At 43.1% G+C, this 16,551-nt stretch overlaps 1 protein-coding gene across 1 annotated transcript in view; it reads right to left on the minus strand.

Annotated features, from left to right (window-relative positions):
• XDH (xanthine dehydrogenase) overlaps positions 1-16,551 on the minus strand; it is a 171,660-nt gene that overhangs the window by 44,244 nt on the left and 110,865 nt on the right. The window contains exons 41-46 of the mRNA XM_055121366.1: positions 7,616-7,678; positions 6,816-6,898; positions 4,265-4,404; positions 2,963-3,030; positions 2,779-2,835; positions 665-739 (exon numbers count right to left, since the gene is read on the minus strand). Of these exons, the coding sequence (XP_054977341.1) occupies positions 665-739; positions 2,779-2,835; positions 2,963-3,030; positions 4,265-4,404; positions 6,816-6,898; positions 7,616-7,678 (486 nt within the window). The remainder of the gene's footprint in view (positions 1-664; positions 740-2,778; positions 2,836-2,962; positions 3,031-4,264; positions 4,405-6,815; positions 6,899-7,615; positions 7,679-16,551) is intronic.

The following is a 16,551-nucleotide window of genomic DNA, read 5'->3' on the forward strand; positions in this document are numbered from 1 at the left end:
AGATACAATAATTTCCATAATTTTCTTCTAAGGAAATATTTTTGATCATTTTGTTAAGTACGCTATGGGTCACAAGCAATATAAAATAAATTATTGTGGTCCCACAAGGTGTTAGGCTTGAGGGGTGGTAGGGAAAATAGAGACAGTGGTGAAGGAAAGGTAGCAGTGTGTGGGGGGGGTTGGTGCTGGAATATTCTGTGCCTGCAATAAATCATAAACAACTTTGTAAACCATGGTGTTTAAAAAAGTGTGAGAAAAAATAAATAAAGATCTGCTTCATTTCACTGCTCATCTTCTCCTGAAATCCTTTTCTGAGAGAAAGGCAAGGGCAAGAAAGGCCTCATGAAGGTCTAGAACTGAATTTCCTTTCCTGCAAGGAACAAGGCTCATAACCAACTTTTACCAGTCCTAGATTTCCCCACGTGTACCCTGGTGCCAGCGGTGGATAGATAGAAAGCAGTTAGTTGGTTTCCTTCTCTGAGCTGCCACCTCTCTCCTCCCCACTTCACATAAATCACTCGAAGACCCCACTGGCCTTATAGTCATGAGAAGATATGCTTTGAACTGCAAGGAAACAGACGTATACTGCTCTTGAAACACTCAGCAAAAAACATGGTCCATGAATTATATGCATGTTAGACAGTCAAAGAAAATGTCCTCATACCGTTAATGCAGGGTAGGATAAAGACCACCTGGGCTTATAGTTGCTGTTCCTGTAGGTGAACAGGTAGGGGTGTTCCTGCAGAGGAAAGGAACACATTGGAGTCAAGATCTCGTTATCAGGCTTTACTGTCCAATAAATAATAAAACCTACCAATTCATCACAAAGCAAATATTCTACCAAATGATTCAAAGAAGTCTATTCATTCCTGTTAGTAATTTTTACATTGTCTGAATCAGTAACCTTAAATCTACACCCAATACTTATCAGGCACATGTTTAAAATCCTGTTCTTCATATTTGGGGCATTTGGGGCAAAGTGAGATGGGATATTGTTTTTCCAGAAAGAAAAGGACTTTATTTTGTTAAATGGCTCTCTTATCTAGATGCAACCCTCTGTGTGCAAAGTATGCAGGATTTTGAAGGTTTGGCATATCAAGGAGATAATGACTCAGATACAAATGAATTCCTTTAGGTAACCTTAATCTCTCTGGAATTCAGCAGATAACACCTCCCACTCTCCACACCCCTTCTGTACCTTAGGTGGACATTTCACCAGCATCCTCTCTCCTGCATTTTTTGGGTGTTCTCTCTGTCCCTTTGGCTCCATCTAGAAGAGAAGCTGAGCTTTAAGCCAGAAAAGGTTTGTAGGGAATATTTTCTGGTGCTACTGATTAAGACACACACCAGAGTATTTTAGAGTCTGGTCCGGGGACTCAGCATCAGCATCACGTGGGAATGTGTTTCAAAATTGCACTTCCAGTCCCTCAGTTCCCCAAAAGATAATTTGAACCCCTCTCCACTGGAGCTCTCTGACTTCAGGATCCCATGACTTTAGGATGGTGCAGATGGCTGACCTTAACTTCAATTTCACCCACCTCTCTGTATTAACTGACCTTCAGGAGAGGGAGGGAAAAATGCTATTTGGTGCATTTCTGAGTATTCCTGAGTTCTACTTTAGGACAAAATGTCACCAAGTGCCAGGCTGAAGGACCTTGATAAAAGTGAAGTAAGCTGATGGTAAGGTTGGAGGATAGAGGCTTTACCAGGGTTAGCATGTTGTTTCCACAGTGAGGGTAAATGGAACCATTCCTTGCAGAAGGAGTAAGATTCTCATTCTTGGGTTTTCACAGACTAGCAACAAGTGGAGTTTGAGGAAGAGATACCATCACACCTATGTGTCAGACAAATGCTTTCAGAAAGTAAGAGACTACACTCATATGTATTCTGTCATTTTGGCCCCTTACTCCCCATCCTACTGGTCAGTCTGCATCAAAACACAAAAATTTATAATGCAGGGCATGGTACATTAAATGGGGATAGAGGAAAAATGAAGGTATAGACACAGATGGAGACAGAGAAGGAGAGGGAGATAGATGGAAAGAGATATGATAGTGAGAGGGAGAGAATAAGAGAGATGGAAATCAAACATGTCTCATAGAAAATTTTAAAAAGAGCTGTTTTGATGGTTGAGTGGGAGAAGTTAGGAAGAAATGCAAATATGAGGTCTCTGGTGTCTTTTGAAACTACATATTCTAGCTATTTGTGAATTACAACCAATCAGCCCAGGGGCTGTGAGTGTTGCAGCTAGAGGAATAGACACAGTTCAAATAGGCAGCAGGTGCCCTTCCTTTGAAAATGAGGCAGCAATACAATTGTGGTAAGTTAAATCAAAAGGTGTAGCCTTTGCTTGGATGAAAAGGAGTTGAATTCTTTTTTGGATTATGAAGCTACTGATAGGTGGAATGGGATTAGCACGTGGTACGTTTGATGGCAAACCAATAGCCAATCTTAGGTGCCAACCTGGATCTCTAAAGCAGCTAAAGAAAATATCAGTGCTAGTGAATAAAGTCAACTGGACAGAAGTTACTAGGATAACCAAACCCTGACCCAGTTTACATGTGCACAATAGAGTAAGAAACACATATGGTAAGTGCATGTCTGATTTCCCAGTGCAACTGCTTGTGGTCCAGAAGCATCATGGCTGGGTCATGTGGGCATCCTGTAGCTTATCAGATAGCAGAGGGCAGAGACCGAGGGCACTACTTGCTTCCTTTTCTACAAATAAGCCCTGTACACTCACCGGCATAGCAATTTTCCAGGACCCCAAACGCTCACCATTTCATTCCAGAGGTGCACTCCCAGTTCTTTGGAGTCTTGCAGTGACTGCTCCATCTGAAAGAGAACCAAATAAGAAGCCTGCACACGCCCCTCCCAAGGATGAGGGGCATCTCCACACTTTGAAGTTCTCCCTGGCAACTGGGGTAGCTTTAATCCATCCTGATGCTTTCTCTCCACCCACCACTTCCACACTTAATTTAGGACATGCCAGGACAACCATGTTGCTGCTCCTCGGTATCATGGGGCTCCCTGTAAGGGGAATAAACAGAAGCAGCAGAGACAGGGCCATGGCTGAGCATAGTTGATTAACAGAAAAGGAAGGATCTAATATTCCTTCTTCTCCTTTGATTCCAGACTGAAAACATCAGGGAAGTCCTGCAGATTGTTTTGCTACTAAAAAGTGTCTCCAGGGGCTCTCCAGCCCATTGGGCATTTATACAAGGAAGGAAAGCAGATGGTCACCACCTTTTTCTCCACAGAGTTACATTTTGTGCTTGATATAAGGTAGGTTTTACCGTAGCATGGGTCAGATTCTCACCAAGAGAGGGGACTGCTCTTTGTCATTGAAAATGGGCTGAAATACCAGAGCAAAGGATTCCTCCTGATTATACTTGCTGGAGGCCACGACCCTCTCCCAAGTTTCCTGAAGGAGAAAGCAAAAGAACATGATTCCAGAATCCCTCAGGGGACCCTATCCACTGGTTCTCATACCTAGAGTTTATCACAATTGCTATTCCAAATTCTATGTTATTCACAAGGCCCCCTCACGTCTGACATCCCAGATTCTTCCAGACATTAAATTGGGTTGCTTTTCTATCTAAGGATGACCTTCAGTTAGTAGCAGATAGGCCCAGAATATTTTCTAAGGAAGTTCAAGAAGAAAGCAATAGAGCATCCTTGGACAAGGCTCACAAAGTCCTTCAAGGGCTGAGTTTCATACAGGGATTTGCCACTTAAACACTCAAAATAAGTTTTATATCTTGAAAGAAAGAGGGGGTCTAAAACTTTGTTCACTATGCTTTTCATAAACAGGACTCATGTTTACATACATTATTACCTGGAACGCTTTGCTCACTGGGACAGTGATATCAATAGTCCATTCATTCTCCTTGATTCTGTTCTCTAAACTAGTAAACACACTTCCATGAGTACTGACTAGACTCTGGGTTGCAATCTGAGATAACTTGGGTAATCTGGCGTACTTTGGTAAGCCTGGAAATCTTCCCACCAGCAGCACATGCAGTGGGACAAGTGTAGATGATGAGCCAAGAATTTTCAGAAAAATATCAAAGTTCTTCAACTTCTTTCACCCGATATTCTACTGCAACTGCCATCTCTAACACCCAATGGTGGCCATGGGGGGAGGGGGACTGATTCATTATCAGGAAGGAAAATAAGAGCATCTCTCACTGGTATATGAGTCTTGTCCTAGATTCAGGCAAAAAAGTCCAATTCTGGACAACTGTCCCCCAATCGTTCCCACCATCCCCGATCTGCTCCACGACACCAGCATCTTTAAGCCAGCCATCAGTGTCCCAGAGAAAGCTCACCTGATAGGACCGTTGTGCAAAAGCTTTATATTGGACCGATTTCTCTGAACACCTGCAGGACTTTGTTTTGTTGCTGCAGATAAAATCAAGCAGAAGAGGGGCCAGAAAGTCATAAGATAAGTGGTAAATGTGCAGCCTCCCAAGCAGCAGACAGAACCCAAGCAGAGCCACTCAAAAGGACTCTGGGCTTCAATGACAACCAAAAACAGCTAGGAAGGATTCATAAAAGGAACTCAGGCTTCTGAGACCTGAGAGTCAGCAGGAAATAAAACCCTGGGGACACTGAAGCCGGTCTCATCAATAGTTGAAAGTCTATGAAGATGCAGGAGAAATAAGTAAATGCATGGTGGAATGATATATCATGGGGATGTTTCTCCATTTGCTTTTCCCTGGGGTGGGTCACAATGTATGTGGAAAGCTCCCCCTGATGCAACACCTTCTAAACTGTGTCCCTTTCACCGGGATAAACCTCAAGTTCCTCTCACCTTTCCATTACCCTTCAGCTCCCTTCTTCTTCAAAACCACAATGTACCCCTGCTTGGCCCACTTATTTAATGCCTCCAACTCCAGGTGCCTCTAAGGACATATTTTTACTAGAGCTCCTTTCCCTGCATGAAGCCTGAAACGTTAGCATCTGGTTTTAATGTATTTAAATTCTAGTTTTAAAAAATCAGAAATACTTGCAATTCAAATTCTTGGAAGAAAATATTTTATCCTTGTATCCAGAACCAGAAGTAATATTTCTGAGATTTCTTGCCTAAACTAATTGTTATTTGCTGGAGGAAGGAACAGCAAAAAAATAAAATAAAACAAAACAAAACAGAAAACACCCCAAGGTTTTCTTCAGGTTCTCCACCTTGTTTTTTGCTAGGAAATCACATGCCTGCTGGAGTATGTGTATTACTAGGCACCAGTGATCTCATTCAAGTCCTCTGTATGCAAAAACTAGATTATACCCTTACATCAGCCTCTCCTTTGGTTTTATAAGCACTGAAACTGTTTTTTTTTAAATTCTCAAGTCATTTCATCTTTGTGCAAGTGTGTGTGTAGATGGGTGAAAACTAAGACTGCATGTTTGCAAGGCAGGTTATTTACTACTGAGCTACATCCTGACCAAACTTGCAAATAACTCAAGGGAAGGCAGGGCTGGGGGAAGCTTGTCTCTGGCATCACACCAATTGGGGCAGATGTTTAGTTTTATTCCTCTGTTTTTCCTCAGCATCTCACATTTGCCTCACCTTCCCTTTCTCAGCTTTTTGGTCCCTCATCCCTCCCTCACAATAGTCTATTCCTTCCCCCACTAGCTATTAATTCGATTTTTTAAAATTTATCATGCTAAGTGAAATGAGTCAGAGAGAGAGGGACAGACATCGAATGACTGCACTTGTTTATGGGCTATAAAGTAACAGAATGGAAGATTAACACCCAGGGTTAATAGAGATAAGGACCAGGAGGATTGATCCATGCCTTAGAAGCCAGCCTCACATGCTGGGGAAAAAGGCAGCTGTGATAAAGAAGGGACCACTAAGTGAATGATGTTTGGAGAGCTGACTCAGGTTGGGGATGTGTGCTGAAAGTAGACTATAGACCAAACATGATGGCCACTTACTACTTATATTTGCAAACCATAACACCCAAAAGGAGAGAGAGAGAGTAAAATGGAATGTGCCTGCCACAGAGGCAATGGGGGGATGGGGTGGAAGTAGCGTGAGGGATCTTCGGAACATTGGTGATGGAGAATGGGCACAGGTAGAGATATGAGTACTTGATCATTGTATGACTAAAATATAATCACACAAATTTCTAAGTCTGTAACTGTGTCTCACGGTGATTCATTAAAAATATTTTTAAGGGGCTGGAGCGATAGCATAGTGGGTAGGGTGTTTGGATTCCCAGCATATCATATGGTCCCCCAAGCACTGCCAGGAGTAATTCCTGAGCGCATGAGCCAGGAGCAACCTCTGTGTATCGCCGTGTGACCAAAAAGCAAATATATACATATATATATTTTAGGAGACAGAGTTATAGTACAGCGGGTAAGGCATTTGCCTTGCACACGGCCAACCCGGGCTCAATCCCTGGCATCCCATATGGTCCCCTAAGCACCGCCAGGAGTAAGTGCTGAGTGCAGAGCCAGGAGTAACCTCTGAGCATTGGCTGTATGTGACCCAAAAAGCAAAAGAAAAAAATTTTAAATAAATAATTTAAAAAAATAAAAATTTAGATGCAAAGAAAGAGCCCAGGGTCTGAATAAAGTGCAGTAAAACACAGCTGTGTCCCGGATACTCATTCTGAGTTCCCTTAAGATATACCTGAGAGTCCCTTTTCCTTGTCTGTTTACCACCCATCACACATGGGGTCTGATTTCCTGTACATAATTATCCTTTGGATATCACAGTACAATTAATGCAGGTGAAAGATGAATTTAGCAAGTGACTTTGCAGGCATCAGAAAAGGCTGGTCCCAGTACACTTCCCTTCTTACCTGCTCCGTGTCCAAATATTAGGCAAGGCAGAGAACTCCTGAGTATCAGTGAGATCTACCAGGTTTACAAATGATCGAGGAACCTGAAAGCAGAAAAGGGAGAGGCTTGGCATTGGAAGACACCAACATTTACTCCGTTAGCTCAGAGATTTCTGGCTAGATGCCAAGTTCAGGGATGACTGAGCTTGATGGACCTTTATTTAAATACAAGGCTCTTGTAGAGTTTGGGGTAGGTCACAGCATCTGAACCTGCAGCTGAGACATTTGGCCACATTCCAAAAACATGGTTTTCACGACCCCCTAGTGGAGTCCTTCCCCTTTCACTGTTCAATGGACTGGGTGGTCCTCTCTGGTAACATGAGAGCTATAGTGACCTCCAGGAAAATGAGAGACTACCGAATTCTTCATGGTCGTTCTTGAAAGATATGTTAGTAAAGATTTAGGAACTCTCCAGGAATTCACTATCAGAGAATTGAGAGAGAGACAGCCGTGGAGGGGAGTGAGTGAGAGACAGAGAAAGAGAGAGAGAAATTTTAGGATAGAGGTCAATCACAAATGGGATCCAAGTGAGATCACAGTGCTGTGTCAAGGACCAGAGTTCTTATTCAAGAGAGAAAAAGAGAAAAAAGAGATTTCTCCAGAACTGTCTCTTTCCCTTAACCTCCACTGCCTTCCTGGCAGCCATATTTTCCCCAGCATGCAAGATCTGACCCATCAACCTTCTCAGCTGTGTCGGATACCTGCAGATAAACTCAGATATGAGGCCCCAGAGTGATGGGGGAGAGGATCACCCAACTCACCTCCTGATACAGGTACTCCAGGGTTTTTCTCAGCTTTTTCATGGCACTGGTCACAAATCTGTTCTGTGGGAGGAGAAACATGCTGAGCACAGATGAGGACAGGGGATGTGGGAACTCACATCTGACTTTACCTTCTCCCTTAACACCTGCCCTGGGCTAAGACAGTAATGACAAAAAGGCATCTAGACCCCTTTCCCACAAGCATGTGTACACTTCTCAGACCTTCCCTGGTGTTTCTAAGTTACTCACAGGCTAACACTAAACAGGACAATAACAAACTTATCCACTAGACACATTTCATTATTATTATTATTATTATTATTATTATTATTATTTGCTTTTTGGATCACACCCAGCAATGCTCAGGAGTTACTCCTGGCTCTGCACTCAGGAATTGCACTGGCAGTGCTCGGGGTACCATATGGGATGCTTGGAATCAAACCTGGGACGGCTACGTGCAAGGCAAATGCCCTACCCGCTGTGCTATTGCTCTAGCCTCCACTAGACACATTTTATGCCAAATGAGGACAATTCTGAATCTAATATACAGTGATAGGATACCAGACTTTCCCCTAAAGCTGCTAGTGGTGCCCTGTGTGTTTGTGTGTGTGTGTGTGTGTGTGTGTGTTTGCTGACCATGATTATAAACAGGGCATCATACAGAGTAATCCTGTGATCCTATAATGATATACATTTTGGTAGAGTGAGCAATTTTCAATTGCACAGTATTTAATTTAAGGTGAAACACAATTGCCCCTAGATTTAAGTTTCTAGATAAGTTTCAAAACTCATGCATGAACCTCTTCTACCCAACCTTTCCAGACACTCCAGCTGAGCACGAATAGTTCCTGTCACTCACAGTGTTGAAGTACACAGTCAAGTCACCTAAATCCTCAAAAATAATAAAGTTGAGGGGCCGGAGCGATAGCACAGTGGGTAGGGCATTTGCCTTGCACGTGGCAGACCCGGGTTTGATCCCCGGCATCCCATATGGTCCCCCAAGCACCGCCAGGAGTAATTCCTGCGTGCAAAGCCAGGAGTAACCCCTGAGCATTGCTGGGTGTGACCCAAAAAGCAAAAATAATAATAATAATAATAATAATAATAATAATAATAAAGTTGATAGGAGCGAGTTAAAGTTAACCCAGCTTTAACTTTTCTTTTCTTTTCTTTTTTCTTTTTGCGTCACACCCAGGGATGCTCAGTGGTCATTCCTGGCTCAGGAATTACCCCTGGCCATGCTCAGGGGACCATATGGGATGCTGGGGATTGAACCCGGGTCGGCCGCGTGCAAGGCAAAAGCCCTACCCGCTGTGCTATCACTCCAGCCCAGCTTTAACTTTTCAATACAAAACAAACCCCAACTGACTGAGTTTCAAATTCTCTATCTGCCCACAAACTGACTACTCTTGGAGGTAATGTGGCTCAGATGTAAAGATCAGGGCAAGAAGACAGTGACCATGAGACTACAGCACCCACACAAGTGAAGCTAACGCAGCCTTGGGCCTAGGCCACCGCGGTAAACACATATCTCCCTTCTGAAGAACCTCAGGAAGTTTGTTGAGAAATGCCCTCACTGCACATCTCCATCACATTGGAGGCATCTACCTTCCCCAAGGAAGCAAGAAAGTCCCAAAGAATGCTCCAAGGAGTGTGCACAGTGCTTTAGATGCCCCCACACTGATCCCTGCTTTTGACCAATAGAGAGACAGAACCTACTCGGGTTTCCTGATACTGAGAGGCTGATGCTCTGATTCCAAATTTCTCTGTCCAGTATGGACAAATAGGTCAGTCACATAAACTATCCCGTCTTTAAGAGCACTTATCAACCACGCTTCAACATAAAGTTGGGAAAAGCATCAATTCTACAAAGAACATCCACTATTAATTTATGTTTTAGATCCCAGATTAAAAATATCATCATCCAGGTACCTATCAACAGATTGCGTCTGTCCTGATAAGAGGGTCTTCAGATTAGTTTAGTCACAACACATTTAGTATTACATTACTTGATCATTCTTCCAGTGCACACTCTAAAATGCTGAAACTTGTTATGGCCTTTACAGTAAAAAGAAGTGCCAATTTTCTTGCAGGTATATTGGCTTTGGATTTTATTTTATCTTCCCCCTTTGCCCCATAATCTAACTGATACAGGATCTTATTAATAAAGTTGAATTTTAACAAGAAAGCAGGAAACAATATTCCAGAGCCTAAAACCAGGCTCATGTCAGCCGTGACCTAGTCACTTGATTGCCTCCAGTGAACCTGCTTTAACAGGCTGGGACACACAGCAGCACTCTTAGTCCTGAGTGGGAGCTCCTGACTTTTGTCTTTTCTGACTTTACTCTTAAAAACCCTAAGTTAATAATCGCAAACAAAGACTGTTATCACCTCCCTGTGGAAGGAGCCCTGTGGTAATTGCCCTTTTCTTCTCTTGATTATTTCAGGAAATGGCTGCCAGAGGAAAAGGCCAAGTCTCTCTGTGAAGTCTGTTGGTGCCCTGGAGCCCGCTAATTAGCCTAGCTGTTTTTCTCTGAGGCATCACCAATCACCCCTCCAGCCTGTGGGAATCACCCAAGGGGACTCTGCGTTACAGCTATGCTACAGGAATGCTAACGCGCGGTGGAAGAACTTACCTACGTCTATGGAGCTAAGCCATCGGAGAGTCTGTTGGCTCGGGGCTGCTGGCATGTGACTGAGAAATAAGGAGCTCTTCACTGGGCACGGGCAAAGAAAGTCAAGAGAATAAACCGGGACCGTGAAGACCCGTGTGGGGAAAGAGGAGGGAGAACTTTCTCTAGCCTCTGAAGCGTGGGTGATACCCATGAAATACCCCAAAGCTGCCACCCAGTTAAAAAATCGACTCTAGCTATACTTTCCAGGTAAAAAATACTGAACTAGCCTGCTCGGCGGCCCTGGGCACCGGGGCTTCCCTTTCCTCAGGACTGCGGGCCGAGTGGCCGGCACGCAACCCCAAGCGCCGCAGCCGTTCTCTCGTCCGGCCCAGCCCACATATGTGACCCTCCCTCGACCCGCCGTTCCGGACCCAGCCTGCTCCCCGGCCCTGAGCACCCCCGGCTTCCCTCAGGACTGCAGGCGGCAGAGTGGCCGGCGAGCCAACCCCAAGCACCTCAGCCGTTCTGTCTCCACCCCCAGCCCCTTAACCGCCATCGGGCTGTGGGAAGGGGGCGTGGCCTAATCGTCAGGGCGTGGCCTAAGAAAAGTGGGCGTGGCCTAAGAAAAGTGGGCGTGGCCTGTCCTCCGGCCGGCACCCGCTAACCGGGCAGCAGAGAGTTTCCTCAGCATCTTCTCCAACACTGACATCCTAGCTGTTCGCAAACAGTAGGACAATAAAACACAAGACTTCACAGAAGTATTGAAAGAATATCTCAGTGGGAGACCAGGTTCTACAAGGGGGAAATAAAAAGGCAACCACCATTGACTGAGCCTATCCACAATCCTTTTTCCCAGCAAGAGGAAACAGGGATACTCATCTTCAAGGTCCCTCTTCCATACCACCACAACAACATGAAGAAACAGCGCAAATCCCCATTGCAAGCCAAGGACGATCTAAGGAGTCCAGAAACCTCAATTGGCATTTCCTACAAACTTGACCTCTCTGATAAAGAATTCAGAGTTGAAATCCTCAACATGTTCAATTAACTCAATGCAAAGATTGACAACTTAGGGCCGGAGTGATAGCACAGCGGGTAGGGCATTTGCCTTGCACACGGCCGACCCAGGTTCGATCCCCGGCATCCCATATGGTCCCCCAAGCACCGCCAGGAGTAATTCCTGAGTGCAAAGCCAGGAGTAACCCCTGAGCATCGCTGGGTGTGACCCAAAAAGCAAAAAAAAAAAAAAAAAAGATTGACACCTTAAAGGGGGAGCTGGCAGAAACAATACAACAGACAGCCAACAAAATACGGGAAGAAATGAGAGCAGAAATAAAAAACCTACAAAAAGAAATGAAGGATTTGGTACATGAAATCAAAAACTCTCTGGCTGCCCACAACAATAGAATGACTGCAGCGGGAGACAGAATCAGTATGCTAGAAGATAAGCTGCAAGAAGCCTATAGGCAACAACAAACCATGGCAAGACACCTCAAAATAGCCAGAATCAGAGTCCTAGGAGGTGATTTCAAGAAGAACAACATTAGAATCATTGGACTACCAGAAGGACAGGGAACCAACCCCAATGATAAAGACACAGTCAAACAAATCATTGCTGAAAACTTCCCACAGCTGGACAATGCAGGCATTCAGATTCAAGGTGCCTGAAGGGTGCCAGCTAAAAGAGATCCTAATAGAAAAACCCCAAGACATATCATAGTTACAATGATGGACGTCATTCAGAGAGACACAATACTGCAAGCAGCAAGGTCCAAGAAGGAAATCGCATATAAAGGAGCACCCCTTAGATTCACAGCAGATCTATCAGAGGAAACCCTCCAAGCCCGAAGGCAATGGTGGGATATAGTGAAAAAACTCAATGAAATCAACGCTTCACCAAGAATACTTTATCCGGCCAAACTCTCATTCAAACTCGAAGGAATCATACACTACTTCGGGGATAAACAACAGCTCAGGAACTTCATAGACTCAAAACCAAACCTAAAAGAAGCACTAGAGGGGCTATTGTAAGACAAGAAGAACCCCTACATGCACGACAAACCCTTACACAAAAATGGCACGAAATCCCATAACAATAATCTCCCTTAATGTCAATGGTCTAAATTCACCAATTAAGAGACACAGACTGGCAAAATGGATTCAGAGACTCAACCTAACATTCTGCTGCCTGCAAGAAACACATCTGAATAGCCAGAACAAACACAGACTCAAAGTCAAAGGATGGAAAACAATCCTGCAAGCAAACAACTCCCTCAAGAAAGCTGGGGTGGCTTTACTAGTATTGGACAACATAGACTTCAGGTTGAAAAAGATTAGAAGGCATAGTGAAGGCCACTTTTTATTAATAACGATATATGTACATCAGGAAAAAATCACACTCCTAAACGTCTATGCACCCAATGAGGGACCAGCTAAATACCTCCAACAGCTGCTAAGAGACCTTAAGAAGGACATTGTGAGCAACACAGTAGTAGTTGGAGACTTCAACACCGCCCTGTCCCCTCTGGACAGATCAAGAAGATTAAAACTCACCAAGGATATACTGGCTTTCAAGGAAGAAATGGAAGAGAGAGGGCTATTAGATCTATACAGGGCTTTATATCCCCAAAAAAGGGAATACACATTCTTTTCCAGTGCACATGGAACATTTTCCAGAATAGACCATGCACTGTGCCACACAGCATACCTCAACAGAATCAACAAGATAGACATTGTACCAGCTATCTTTTCAGACCATGATGCACTGAAGATAAAATTAATCATGGAAAGATGCAGAAAACCAAATCAATCACCTGGAAATTCAATAGCTCGATGTTGAACAATGATAATAAAACTTAGAGCAGAAATTAACGACATGGAAATCCAAAAGACAATCCGAAAGATCAATGAAACCAAGAGATGGTTCTTTGAGAAAATAAACAAGATTGATAAACCACTAGCAAGACTCACAAAGAAAGAGAGAGAGAGAACCCTTATAAGCCGAATCAAATGAAAAGGGGGACATACAAACAGAAACCAATGAAATTCAAAAGATCATCAGAGACGACTTTGAAAATCTGTATGCCATGAAACAAGAGAACCTAGAAGAAATAGATAAATTCCTAGAATTTTATAATCTCCCAAGGCTGAACCAAGAAGACCCGGAGTACCTGAATAGCCCAATTAACATCAAGGAAATTGAAATGGTAATCAAAAGTCTTCCCAAAAACAAAAGCCCAGGTCCAGACAGATTCACTAGCGAGTTCTTCCAAACATTTATTTATTTTTTTTTAATTTTTTATTGAGTCACCATGTGGAAAGTTACAAAGTTTTCAGGTTTAAATCTCAGTTATACAATGCTCGAATACCCATCCCTTCACCAGTGCTCATATTCCACCACCAAGAATCCCAGTATAGCTCCACCCCGCCCCCTCACACCCCTAACCCCCCCCATGCCCCTAGCCCCCCCACCCTAAGTCCCCCTCCGACTGTGTAACTAATAAATTTCACTTTACTTTCACTTTGATTGCATACAATATTTCAACAAAACTCACTATTATTGTTTGGAGAGTCTCTCCCCTAAAGTCAGACCTGCTGAAAAGGAAGCATTAGATAATTTGTTTTCCATTGCTGAGGATGAAGAGGTATGAGGTCGAGTGACCACACTTAGCGGCCTCTGAGTTTTGAGTTTCTGTAATTTAGTATTTTAGTAACTAAGTCCAGAGAGATATCTGCCAGAAGTTGCATCGTTGCCAACTTGTACTTCTCAGTTACATTATATTCCACATATGAGTGCAATCTTTCTATGTCTGTCTCTTTCTTTCTGACTCATTTCACTCAACATGATACTTTCCATGTTGATCCATTTATATGCAAATTTCATGACTTCATGTTTTCTGACAGCTACATAGTATTCCATTGTGTAGATGTACCAGAGTTTCTTTAACCAGTCATCTGTTTTGGGGCACTCTGGTTTTCTCCACCTATCACCATGTACAAAAGTCAGATCAAAATGGATTAAGGACCTCAACATCAGACCAGAATCCCTAAGGTACATTGAAGACAAGGTCGGCATCTTCCAAACATTTAAAGAGGATGTGTTGCCAGTCCTCTTCAAGCTTTTCCAGAAAATTGAAGAAACAGAAACCCTCCCAAACAGTTTCTATGAGGCTCATATCTCCCTAATACCAAAAGCAAACAAAGACACCACAAAAAAAGAAAACTACAGGCCAATATCCCTGATGAACACAGATGAGAAGATTCTCAACAAAATATTAGCAAATAGAATTCAACAACTCATCAAAAAGATCATACACCACGACCAAGTGGGATTCATCCCAGGGATGCAAGGATGGTTTAACATCCGGAAATCAATCAACATAATCCATCATATCAACAAAAGAAAAGATAAAGATCATATAATCATATCAATAGATTCAGAGAAAGCATTTGACAAGATCCAGCACCCGTTTATGATGAAAACGCTCGCCAAAATTGGTATAGAAGGGACTTTCCTCAATATAGTCAAAGCCATTTATCACAAGCCTATGGCAAGCATTGTCCTCAATCGGGAAAAACTAAGACCCTTCCCTCTGAGAACAGGGACAGACAAGGATGCCCACTCTCTCCACTTCTGTTCAATATAGTACTGGAAGTACTTGCAATAGCGATTAGGCAAGAAAAAGAGATTAAGGGCATTCAGGTAGGAAAGGAAGAAATCAAGCTCTCACTATTCGCAGATGATATGATACTATACCTAGAGAACCCTAAAACCTCTACCAAGAAATTCCTAGAAACAATAGACTCGTATAGTAAAGTTGCAGGCTATAGAATCAATACCCAAAAGTCCATGGCTTTCCTATATGCAAATAATGAGAGAGAAGAAAGTGACATGAGAAAAGCAATCCCGTTCACAATTGCGCCTCAAAAAATCAAGTACCTCGGAATCAGCTTAACAAAGGAGGTAAAGGACTTGTATAATGAAAACTACAAAACGCTGCTTCAGGAAATAAAAGAGGACAGGAGGAAATGGAAAGACATCCCCTGCTCATGGATTGGAAGAATTAACATTGTCAAAATGGCAAATCTCCCCAAAGCATTGTACAAATTCAATGCGATCCCTATAGGGATACCCTTGACATTCTTCAAAGAAATGGAGCAAGCACTCCTGAAATTCATATGGAACAATAAGCCCCCACAAATAGCTAAAGCAATCCTTGGGAAAAAGAAAATGGGAGGAATCAACCTCCCCAACTTCCAACTCTACTACAAAGCGGTAGTCATTAAAACAGCATGGTACTGGAACAAAGGCAGAGCTGCAGACCAATGGAACAGGGTTGAATACTCTGACACACACTCCCAAATATATGATCATCTAATCTTTGATAAGGGAGTAAGAAATGTGAAGTGGAACAAGGAAAGCATGTTTAACAAATTGTGCTGGCAAATCTGGACGGCTACATGCAAAAAAAATGGGCTTAGACCTCCACCTATCACCAAGTACAAAAGTCAGATCAAAATGGATTAAAGACCTCAACATCAGACCAGAATCCCTAAGATACATTGAAAACAAGGTAGGCAAAACCCTCCACGACATTGAAGCCAAAGGTATCTTCAAAGCTGACACGCCACTGGCCAAGCAAGTGAAAACAGAGATAAATAAATGGGACTATCTCAAACTAAGAAGCTTCTGCACCTCAAAAGAAACAGTGACCAAAATACAAAGACAATCTACAGAATGGGAAAGGATATTTACGCAGTACCCATCTGACAAAGGGTTGATAACAAGGATATACAATGGACTGGTTGAACTCCACAAGAAGAAAACTGCCAACCCGATCAAAAACTGGGGTGATGAAATGAACAGAAACTTTCCCAAAGAAGAAATCCGAATGGCTCAGAGGCACATGAGAAAATGTTCAACATCACTAATCATCAGGGAGATGCAGATCAAAACAACAACGAGATACCATCTCACACCACAGAGACTGGCCAACAGCCCAAAAAACAAAAGCAACTGGTGTTGGCGTGGATGTGGGGAGAAAGGGACTCTCCTTCACTGCTGGTGGGAATGCCAACTGGTTCAGCCCTTTTGGAAAATAATATGGACGATTCTCAAAAAGTTATAAATTGAGCTCCCATTTGACCCAGCAATACCACTCCTGGGAATATATCCCGGAGAGGCAAAAAGGTATAGTAGAGATGACATCTGCATTTCCATGTTCATTGCCGCACTGTTTACAATAGCCACAATATGGAAAAAGCCAGAGTGCTCGAAAACATATGATTGGCTAAAGAAACTCTGGTATATCTACACAATGG

Source organism: Sorex araneus, chromosome X (genome assembly GCF_027595985.1).
Source record: "Sorex araneus isolate mSorAra2 chromosome X, mSorAra2.pri, whole genome shotgun sequence".
In the NCBI taxonomy this organism is placed as follows: Eukaryota; Metazoa; Chordata; class Mammalia; order Eulipotyphla; family Soricidae; genus Sorex; species Sorex araneus.